Source organism: Bufo gargarizans, chromosome 3, assembly GCF_014858855.1.
Source record: "Bufo gargarizans isolate SCDJY-AF-19 chromosome 3, ASM1485885v1, whole genome shotgun sequence".
Lineage (NCBI taxonomy): Eukaryota > Metazoa > Chordata > Amphibia > Anura > Bufonidae > Bufo > Bufo gargarizans.
This window is the reverse complement of record NC_058082.1, coordinates 128,016,287-128,028,472: the sequence shown is the minus strand read 5'-3', so window position 1 is coordinate 128,028,472 and position 12,186 is coordinate 128,016,287. Positions and strand designations below refer to the sequence as shown.

At 46.2% G+C, this 12,186-nt stretch overlaps 1 protein-coding gene across 1 annotated transcript in view; it reads left to right on the top strand.

Annotated features, from left to right (window-relative positions):
* Positions 1 to 4,592: 4,592 nt before the first annotated feature.
* Positions 4,593 to 12,186, top strand: part of DGKH (diacylglycerol kinase eta) — a 215,421-nt gene continuing 207,827 nt past the window's right edge. The window contains exon 1 of the mRNA XM_044286089.1: positions 4,593 to 4,824. Within this exon, the coding sequence (XP_044142024.1) occupies positions 4,768 to 4,824 (57 nt within the window). The 5' untranslated portion in view covers positions 4,593 to 4,767. The remainder of the gene's footprint in view (positions 4,825 to 12,186) is intronic.

Below are 12,186 nucleotides of genomic sequence, written 5' to 3'. Positions count from 1 at the left end.
GGGTGCCTTTGGCTGTTGATCCCATCGGAATACCCTGTCTCTTAATCTGTAAAGAGTCATGGTTCTCTATGAGCTGCTTTCCTCTGGAAGGACTCCTATTGCAGGATGGGAACCTTCCTCTCTCTGCTACATCTTGACACGTTTCCTTCCAATGCTAGTCTAGAACAACTGAACTAGAACTTCCTGCAGCCCCTCCCTTGGTAAGAAGCAGGACTAGCCCAATTCTGCCCAATAGGGGGGGAGAATGGAATGGTAAGTGTCATTCTATCTAGAGATCTCTCTGCCATATATCCGCTGCCACCTGCTTGTGAACCAGGCACATTACATGTAATACAAGAAATAACAGTTAGGCTACTTTCACACTAGCGTTAATATTTTCCGGTATTGAGATCCGTCATAGGGTCTCAATACCAGGAAAAAACAGACAGACATCTTAGTTTCCTACTTTTCCTCCCACCTTCTCAACATCCCATTATGCACCCCCAATACTGAGACGCTGTGCCCCCCAAAACTATACTGTAGAAACAGAAACCCCCTGAAAATACTAGTTACACACAGATATCGCCCCCTTCAATAATTATGGAAACACAATGCCTTAAAAAATAACTGTACCCAGCAAATAGTGTAACCATAATGCAGGTCTCCAGATGGCGACCAAAATGGTTGCAAATGCGACCTAGAATTACTAAATGGCGACGACACTTTGCAGTCTTGTCGCCATTTGCGCCTAGGCCCGCCGCTGCTCTGCCGCTTTCACAAACTGCTCTCAGCGCGTGCTATGTTCTCATCTCAACAACACAGGGAAAAAGGAGGCAGTCTCTCCCCCCTGCTGCCACCAATGGGCTGATAGCAGGGAGGAGGAGGGGAGTGGCTGTGGCCACTGTACCACCAATGAATATTGTTTATGCTTAATACAAACACAGGCTGCGGGTGCCGGACATATCCCATACCCGGCACCCAGCCTCTATGACTGCGCGCTGTGATCTGCCGCTATTAACCCCACAGGTGCGGCAACTGAGGGGTTCATAGCAGCGGATCGCAGTGCACAGTCATAGAAGCTGGGTGCCGGGTATAGGATATGTCCACGGCACCTGCAGCTTGCGTTTGTATTAAGCATAAACGATATTCATTGGTGGTGCAGTGAACCGCACCCCCCCCCTCCAACCTCAGTATTATAAATTAGAATCATTGGTGGCGCAGTGCGCCCCCAACCCCCCCAAAGTATTATAATCATTGGTGGTGCAGTGCGCCCCCAACCCCCCCCCCAAAGTATTATAATCATTGGTGGTGCAGTGCGCCCCCAACCCCCCAAGTATTATCATTGGTGGCAGTGGCAGTTCCAATCGGAGCCCCAGCAGTGTAATCCCGGTTACCATAGTATGTGAGGTCCTATTCACCCTGATGTAGGTCCTATTTACCCTGATGATCTATCAGGGTGAATAGGACAAGGGATGAAAGATTAAATATTAAATAAAATTAAAAAAAATAAAAAAGGTTAAAAAAACAATCAACAAAATATTAAGTTTAAATCACTCCCTTGCCCAATTTTACATATAAAATATATAAACAATAAAAAAATATCATATCACCACTGCCGAAAAAGTGCGAACTATTAAAAATAAAGTGCAATTTGCCATTTTTTGGTCACCTTTTCCTGACAAAAATTAGGATTGGACTGTGCTTTTATGTTCCAGACGTTCCAGTTCCATAAAATGTGGAATACACGCAGCTTTTTTGGTGTTTTATTTGTTTCACGTGGTATCGAGTATCGCAATACTTTTTTATGCTATCGAAATCAAGTCAAAATTTTGGTATTGTGACAACCCTAGGTAAGACATGTGTGTTTTTCTTTTTTTATTATGCAGTAATTACCGTATTTATCGGCGTATAACACGCACAGGCGTATAACACGCACCTTCATTTTAAGAGGGAAATTTCAGGAAAAAAATTTAAATTTCAAATAAAGAACTATAATAAGGGTAGCTCAGAACTTTTTTTTATTAATATTATTACCACTTATAAAGGTAAATAATGTAAAAGGATGACACTTATAGGGCTCTGTGGATGACACAGATCCCCATAAGTGTCATCTACAGATCCCCCATCAGATGGATCAGTGTGGAGAGAGGAGGCGGGGACACTCATGGCGGGGCCCGGTGCAGTGACTCTACTCTAATACACCGGGCCCCGCAACTGTTAAACATTCAATCTGATCTCTATAATTGTAGACGCGCTGTACAGTGTACGGTACTTACTGTAGTACCGGAGGTATAACATTAAGACGGCGCAGACCGGCATCTCCCTCGGTCATGCGCCGCCTGTCTCAGCTCCCTCCTCATGCGCCGCCTGTCTCAGCTCCCTCCTCATGCGCCGCCTGTCTCAGCTCCCTCCTCATGCGCCGCCTGTCTCAGCTCCCTCCTCATGCGACGCCTGCCCCAGCTCCCTCCTCATGCGCCGCCTGCCTGCTTATCTCACTTTATGAATGAACAGGCAGGCGGCGCATGACAGAGTGAGCTGGGGCAGGCGCCGCATGACAGAGGGAGCTGGGACAGGCGGTGCATGAGGAGGGAGCTGCGGCAGGCGCTGCGCCGTCTTAATGTTATACCTCCGGTATGTAAAAACATGGCTTCTTAACATTATATCGGCGTATAACACGCATACATCATTTGCCCCCTATTTTCAGGGGGAAAAAGTGCGTGTTATACGCCGATAAATACGGTATATGTATTTTAAATTTGGCGACTAAAAATGCAAATTTGCCTCCTAAATTTTTCAGGTTAGGAGCCAATGGCTCCTTGAAATTTTTTTTTTTGTCTGGAGCCCTGTAATGTCCCCCAGAAATGTATGTGCTTAGCTGATACTGTGCCAGGGTGTCCCCACAGTAATAGTGCTCCCCAAAATCCCATCAATAGTAATAATTCTGTGCCAGAGTGCACTTAGTAGTAATAGTGCTCCTACAGTGCCCCCAACAGTAATTGTGTCCCAGAAGTAATAATGCTCCCATAGTCCCCCAGTTGTAATAAAGCCCCCTTATTATGTGCACCAGTACAAAGAAATGCTCCGTTGTGTGGCAGTAAAAAAATAAATAAAAAATACCTCCTCTTAGTGCCCTCAGTATGCCCTAATGTGTTCCAATGACCCGTACTGTGTGCCACTACAAGAAACACTTAGTTGAGCTAAGGTGCCCATAGTGCCCCTATAATTTGTGCCAGTATAAAATACTCCTATATAGTGCCCCAGAGTACTCCTCCCCATCCCATCCCCATAGTGCACTTCATAATGTGGCAGCATAAAATGCCCCTATAGACTGCCCCACATAGATGCCCCCATAATGCTTCTCTCCCCCTTCCCCATAGTGGCACCAAAATGGGTGCCAGTATTAAATGCCCCTATATAATGTCCCCATAGTTCTCTTTCCCCCCTTTTCCATAGTGTCCCCCATAGTGCTCCCCCCATAATGTGCCAGTATATAGGGCCCCCATTAGATGCCCCCATAGTGCTTCCCCTCTTCCATAGTGCTCCCCCCATAATGTGCCAGTATATAGGGCCCCCATAGTGCTCCCCCCCATAATGTGCCAGTATGTAGGGCCCCACCCCCCTTCTTGCTATACTGTACTAAAAATAATTAAAACAATAAACACTTATACTTACCTCCATGACACTGCGAGGCTCAAGCGGCACGATGACGTCATCGCGCCGCCTGCATCGGCCTCTGATAGTTAGCCTATCATAGTGTAGCCTATCAGAGGAACGGGCAAGGGAGACGCCTCTCATCTGCTCTGCCACCGCTCATCTGTATTGCCACAATGGAAACGCTCTTCTCTCCCTGCCGCTGCCATCGCCGCCGGGCCCGGAATGTTTCACTACATTCTCGGGGGAAGGGGGGGGGGGGGGGGCAATTGCCCCCCCTCCTGGATCCGCCAATGCCCTGACAACAGTTTGCCTTAAAAAAAAGAGACACCTTAGGCCTTGTTTACATATCTGTGTCTGAAGTGCATGGAAAATCAGTCCGTGCTTCATCTGTGAAGGATCCGCGTTTAGTCCGTGTGTCCGTTTTTCGTAGGAGGCGTGCCGGAGTCGTGCCGATCTGTGCATGCGCAAATCGACGGTTCAGGGAAATCTCACAGCGGAATTCAGCTGGACACCGGGACACTGCGCATGCGCCAGAGAGCCTCACCAACCTTAGGGTAGGGAAAAATAACGGCCCAGTGCGGCTAACAGAACATCCATCCAATCTCCGCGCCTGCGCAGTGTGGGGGTAGGGAGATCTGATGGCCATTTTTTCTGTTAAATAAATATATATATTGGGCACAATTAAGGTACAGACATTTCTAACGCTCAGTGTGAACATCTCCTCAGAACCCCATATGAGCCGACCCAATAAACTCAAGGAGCTGCATGGCCACTGTCTTGGTGTGTGCGGCAGGCAAGCATACAGGCAGGTCCGCTGAGTGCTCTTCCCTCAGGCTGAGGAGAGCGGGCAGACAGCAGCCGAGGCTGGAGCGGGGCGGAGCAGGAGGCGGGAACAGGCAGCCGCCGGCTCCACACTAGGGAAGATGAGGAGAAGGAGTGTCGCCTCACACTGGAGGAAGCTGCGGACGAGCGGGAAGCACGGAGTGGGGCGCTACTAGCACCGAGCTGAGAGCGGGGACGGAGGGAGCGCTGTGCCCGGAGCTCTGCCACCACTGCCGGGGCAGCACTAGGCACACTTCCTGGGACCTTCCGATCCTTCTTTCTTCCTTACACCTTTTGCGACTTCCTGGGGGGATGATGGAGCACACATATCCGTCCTACAGCGGCCGGAGCCCGGTGTGGGTGGAGATGGTGGGTACGGGGGGCACGGAATGCCGATACTGGGGGGAGCGGGGGCTGACTGCAGGAACTTGGCATCTACTTCACGGACCGCTGTGTGTACATGGTGCTGGGAGCGACTGTGACTGTGTGTGCTGTCTGATGTGCCACTTATCTGTCCCGTCAGTGTGCTGTCATGTACTGGTAGTATACTGGGTGGGGGTCATTAGTTATAATGGTCCAGCGCAGTACACAGGTAAATACTTAGTATTGTACACTGGTTATAATGGTCCGGTGCAGTATACGGGGTATATACTGAGTATTGTACACTGGTTATAATGGTCTGGTACAGTACATGGGATATATACTGAGTATTGTACACTGGTTATAATGGCCCGGTGCAGTACACAGGTATATACTGAGTATTGTACACTGGTTATAATGGTCTGGTACAGTACATGGGATATATACTAATTATTGTACACTGGTTATAATGGTCTGGTACAGTACATGGGATATATACTAATTATTGTACACTGGTTATAATGGTATGGTACAGTACACAGGGTATATGCTGAGAATTGTACACTGGTTATAATGGTCTGGTACAGTACACAGGGTATATGCTGAGCATTGTACACTGGTTATAATGGTCTGGTACAGTACACAGGATATATACTGAGCATTGTACACTGGTTATAATGGTCTGGTACAGTACATGGGATATATACTAATTATTGTACACTGGTTATAATGGTCTGGTACAGTACATGGGATATATACTAATTATTGTACACTGGTTATAATGGTCTGGTACAGTACACAGGGTATATGCTGAGCATTGTACACTGGTTATAATGGTCTGGTACAGTACACAGGATATATACTGAGTATTGTACATTGCTTATGATGGTCTGGTTTAGTACACAGGGTATATACAGAGTATTGTACACTGGATATAATGGTCTGGTACAGTACACAGGATATATGCTGAGCATTGTACACTGGTTATAATGGTCCGGTGCAGTACACAGGGTATATACAGAGTATTGTACACTGGATATAATGGTCTGGTACAGTACACAGGATATATGCTGAGCATTGTACACTGGTTATAATGGTCTGGTACAGTACACAGGATATATGCTGAGTATTGTACATGGCTTATGATGGTCTGGTACAGTACACAGTATATATAGAGTATTGTACACTGGATATAATGGTCTGGTACAGTACACAGGGTATATACTGAGTATTGTGCACTGGTTATAATGGTCTGGTGCAGTACATGGTACATACTGAGTATTGCACACTGGTTATAATGGTCCAGTGCAGTACACAGGGTATATACTTAGTATTGCACACTGGTTATAATGGTCCGATGCAGTATACGGTGTATATACTGAGTATTGTACACTGGTATAATGGTCTGGTGCAGTACATGGTATATATCAAGTATTATACAGTGGTTATAATGGTCTGGTGTAGTATGCAGGGTATATACTGAGTATTGCACATTAGTTATGATGGTCCAGTGCAGTACAAGGTATATATTGAGTGTTGTATAATGGTTATAATGGTCTAGTACATTACAGGCTATATGCTGAGTTTTGTGCATTAGTTATAATGGTCTGGTACAGTACAGTTATATGCTGGGTATAACGGGCTGGCATGGTATTGCTGTGCCTTGGTTATACCAGTCTGGTACAGTAGTCTTTATAATGGACAGGTGCAGTTTACTGAGTACTGGCCATAGGTTATTCTGGACTGGTACAGTGTTGGTCACTTACAGTCTTCTCTCTTAGATCATAGAAATGTCAGAAAGGTCCAGTTTCCACTAAAAACTCGCAGTTTATTGTAAGAAATGATAAATCCTCGCACGCAGAATATAGGACACAGCGACTGTTTCGGATCAGTAAATCGAGCTCCTTAGTCGTGACATAGTGCTGTGGTCTTCTCCGCTGGATCCCAATCTTTATATGTCACCTGTCAGGGGAGCAGATCACCCAGGCCGTCATGTCATTGAGAGCTGACAGCGCAGTCCCTTCTGGTCCTAGACATAATGGTTGATTATAAGACTTCTTAAAGGAGAAATCCACCTAAAATAAATCTCCTGAAAGGGCTTATCATTGTATTCTGTGAACACTGTCTACTTCTGACTTCCAGAAGGAAAGGGGCTACAAGCTCCTTTGAGCCTTCAGACCAGTCTTCAAATCCTATAATGTTGCCTGTGAGGTGGTCCTCTATGAAAGGGGCGCTTTATCGGAGGTGTTACTTTACAGACTTCACTCACACTAAAGAGCCTCTCCATTAGGCCTCCATATTTTTTTTTGTGGACCCAGTGGGCCAGATTTATCATTAGCTCAGGTCAGAATAATGGAGTGAAAAAGTCCCGAACTCTAAAACTCCGCACAAATTTGCGACTTATTTCTGCTCTGCACTATGCTCGCCAGTTTTCTGAAAGTGGGCGTGTTTTCTTATGTAAATGAATCTCTAGACAGATTTACTATTGGGACTATTTAAAAAGTCGCAATTTCACTCCAGTGAGGACCATGCTTATCTTATGAGACTTTTTAATAGAACATGCGACTTTTTCATAAAAACGTGCAACTTTTTCGTAAAGATGTGCGACTTTTGTAAAGCTGGTTACTGACGGATAAACTGGTACCGTCAAACCACATTTATTACAGTCTTAAAGGGCCGATCATAAATCTGACTTGGCTAAAACTGACTTTAGCCATATGTGAAAGTGGAGTGAGCTGTCAGTCATGATAAATCTGGCCCATTGACTTCATATTTTGCAGGACAGACATACGGATGTGGAACGCACACAGATCATCTGTGTGCCTTTTGCATCCATATGTCCGTTCCTGAAAAAGATGGACTATGTCTGCAAAATGTGTAGCACTGATGTCAGTGGATCTGCAAACAAAATGCGGACCGCACACAGGCTGCCTCCGTATTTTGTGGATCCACTATTTGAAGACCGCAAAACGGACTCTGTCATGTGCATCAGATGCCACCCTAAAGCCACATGTAAAAATAATGTGTGTTATTGCCGCACATATTTATATGGTTTTGCCTGCTACTCATCATGGGGGATTCTGATCCCTGTTCTAGTGATTTGGGGCTTAGTTCATGTTCCCCCAGCACGCTGACATTTGTCGCCTATTCTGTGGCTGGCTGGAAAAACCTCTCTACTTCCCTATGTGTTGACATGATACAACGGATACCAGGGCGCAGTGGGAGTGAACCACACAGATGGGAGAGAAGGGATTAGTGAGGATTATTGCCTATGCCGATGGAGGTCTGAGGCTCTATAATGGATCATAATGGGTAGTAAATGGATACTTGTTATCATCTGAGATGTCCTCTGCATCCCTGTAAGTTACAGTCTGGTTATTCACGCAGCGAAAGGAAACATTAGATTTAGGGAATTCTTATTGCGCAATTCCCTTGTGTTATAATAAATAAACCCTTACTTAAAGGGGTTGTTTTTTTAAATAAGTTTACTCACTCTAAATAGCCGATTCAGGGCCCCCACATATGTTTTTTGTATTTTCTCCTATTCTACAGGGCTCCGACAGTCCCCCACTCATTGTTGACATTGATGTTTATGTTCACGCTAACTTCCTGCCGCACTGCCCTGTGGGTCCCAGCGCAGCAATCCACTGTGCATCTGCCCCCTTCATTCATATTCCGCCTCCTGCCACACATCGTCACCTCCTCCGTGCATTTGCCCCCTTCATTCATATTCCGCCTCCTGCCGCACATCGTCACCTTCTCCGTGCATCCGCCCCCCTGAATCATTCTTTTTCCAGCCTGCTGCACCATTTGCCTGTATTTTACATAGGAGGTGTTTACTATGCTAAGTAGCATAGTGCTCTGACTCCTTCATTGAGAAGAAAGCGCACTGCCCGGTGACGTCACCGGTCAAGAGGGGCGGGGCTTAGCGCAATGTGTTGCCGTCTAGTCTCTGCCGCTCAGTGCGCTCTGCATAATCACTGAGGCTGACGGTGACGTCACCGGGCTTCCTGCGAAGCGGAAGCAGAGGCTTTGCTCTGCAGAAAGACAATGACGCTGCACAAACCCTTTATAGGGGTTGTCCCATCTGGGACATTTATGGCTTATAGATAGCATATGCCATAAATGTCTGATTGGTGTTGGTCCCACCTCTCAAGAACAGAGAGCTCACCCACTTATGTGCAGGGTACTTTCCATTCACTGATATGGGACTTTTTTTGGGAAGTTCCACAGTAGTAAATGAAGTGCCTTCCACGCAAGTGGAGCAACCTTTTCGTTCACCACCATGGGACTTCCACTGTTTGCACTCCATGCACTTTAGGGTCTTGTTGTGGAGATAGGAGCAGGTCCCAGGGGTGATTTATAGCCTATCCATAGTAGAAGTTGACAATTCATTCAGCTGAGGCTGAGAATCCTTCCTACTCCAGGCAGCACGCCGGTGGTGACATTATGAGCTCTTTGCTACTCCCGGTATTTCATTGACTTGGTATATGCTGGTGATGAATGCTGTGTTCTTTGGCTTTCAGAACTAGAACAGTTCTCTTTGTATGAGATGTAGAAGAGCACTCGCTGCAGGAGAATAGGCAGTGTACACGTTGCGTAGAGCTATGCTTCAGTTTTCTCCCTTTGACACGTATACAAGCCTCAGCGCCCTGCTTACTGACCGGGTCAGAGTGAAATCACAAGAGGGTCTCAGGACTGTTCTAATCGCCATGTGATCTCAGTATTTGGCAGGATTAGAGAGCTGCAAATGTAAAATCTTTAGAGGATGAAGCCCGGTGCAGATGAAGACACTCATTTTTACACTTAATCAAAGTTGATTATCTCCTGGAGATGACCTCTGTCCACATATGCTATTAGGGTATATGGACTTGATAAACAAGGGTGCCCCACTTGGAACTTGGCTGTATAACACAGAATAGAGACACTCGCTGTACAAGAGGCTCCCATTCTGTCTTCTTAAAAGGGGTCTCCCAGTTTCAGGAAGAAACCTGGACAACCCTCAAGCTCTGCCTGCAATACAGAACTTGTAAATACTTACCTGACAGATCCCTCTGAGAGCTCTGGTTCTCCCAGTCGGGCCGCGTTTACCTGGCTATAGCGGTGACGTCACGTTGACAACACATGACCAATGCAGACAATCGTTGGCTTGTTGCACACACAATTTGCCATTGGTTTCAGAACTCCCATAGCGATGAATGGAGAGCACTTGAGGGGCACTTTCTGAAGATAGGAGTGGGTCACATATCCTAGTGATATGCCACCAATGTCCCAGATGGGACAACCCCTTTACAGGGAATAGCCATTTTTACTAATTAGAACAAGACAGTGGCAAATATTCTTCATATGTCTAATCTGTTTTTATTTTCCAATTGTAGATTTATTTTATTGGCTGTACATGATTATTGGGGCAGCCATCTTATTTGACCTGCTGTTAACTGCAATAAGAGATACAGTTGCAAGAAAAAGTATGTGAACCTTTTGGAATGATATGGATTTCTGCACAAATTGGTCATAAAATGTGATCTGATCTTAATCTAATTAGGGCTCTTTCACACTTGCGTTCTTTTCTTCTGGCATAGAGTTCCGTCGTCGGGGCTCTATGCCGGAAGAATCCTGATCAGTTTTATCCTAATGCATTCTGAATGGAGAGAAATCCGTTCAGGATGCATCAGGATGTCTTCAGTTCCGGACCGGAAAGTTTTTTGGCCGGAGAAAATACCGCAGCATGCTGCGCTTTTTGCTCCAGCCAAAAATTCTGAAGACTTGCCGCAAGGCCGGATCCGGAATTAATGCCCATTGAAAGGCATTAATCCGGATCCGGCCTTAAGCTAAACGTCGTTTCGGCGCATTGCCGGATCCGACGTTTAGCTTTTTCTGAATGGTTGCCATGGCTGCCGGGACGCTAAAGTCCTGGCAGCCATTGTAAAGTGTAGTGGGGAGCGGGGGAGCAGCATACTTACCGTCCGTGCAGCTCCCGGGGCGCTCCAGAGTGACGTCAGGGCGCCCCACGCGCATGGATGACGTGATCACATGGCACGTCATCCATGCGCATGGGGCGCTCTGACGTCATTCTGGAGCACCCCGGGAGCCGCATGGACTGTAAATATACCGCTCCCGTGCTCCCCACTACTGCTATGGCAACCAGGACTTTAATAGCGTCCTGGCTGCCATAGTAACACTGAACGCATTTTGAAGACGGATCCGTCTTCAAATGCTTTCAGTTCACTTGTGTTTTTCCAGATCTGGCATGTAATTCCGGCAAGTGGAGTACACGCCGGAATCGGACAACACAAGTGTGAAAGAGCCCTAAGTCACAACAATAGACAGTCACAGTCTGCTTAAACTAATAACGCACAAAGAATTAAATGTTACCATGTTTTTATTGAACACACCATGTAAACATTCACAGTGCAGGTGGAAAAAGTATGTGAACCCCTAGACTAATGACATCTCCAAGAGCTAATTGGAGTGAGGTGTCAGCCAACTGGAGTCCAATCCAATGAGATGAGATTGGAGGTGTTGGTTACAGCTGCCCTATAACAAACACACACCAGTTCTGGGTTTGCTTTTCAGAAGAAGCATTGCCTGATGTGAATGATGCCTTGCACAAAAGAGCTCTCAGAAGACCTATGATTAAGAATTGTTGACTTGCATAAAGCTGGGAAAGGGTTATAAAAGTATCTCCAAAAGCCTTGCTGTTCATCAGTCCACGATGAGACAAATTGTCTATAATTGGAGAAAGTTCAGCATTGCTGCTACTCTCCCTAGGAGTGGCCGTCCTGTAAAGATGATTGCAAGAGCACAGCGCAGACTGCTCAATGAGGTGAAGAAGAATCCTAGAGTGTCAGCTAAAGACTTACAAAAGTCTCTGGCATCTGCTAACATCCCTGTTGGCGAATCTACGATATGTAAAACACTAAACAAGAATGGATTTCATGGGAGGATACCAAAGAGGAAGCCACTGCTGTTCAAAAAAAACCATTGCTGCACGTTTACAGTTTGCACAAGAGTGCCTGGATGTTCCACAGCAGTACTGGCAAAATATTCTGTGGACAGAGGAAACCAAAGTTGAGTTGTTTGGAAGAAACACACAACACTATGTGTGGAGAAAAAGAGGCACAGCACACCAACATCAAAACCTCATCCCAACTGTGAAGTATGGTGGTGGGGGCATCATAGTTTGGGGCTGCTTTGCTGCGTCAGGGCCTGGACAGATTGCTATCATCGAAGGATAAATGAATTCCCAAGTTTATCAAGATATTTTGCAGGAGAACTTAAGGCCATCTGTCCACCAGCTGAAGCTCAACAGAAGATAGGTGTTGCAACAGGACAACGACCCAAAGCATAGAAGAAAATCAACAACAGAAT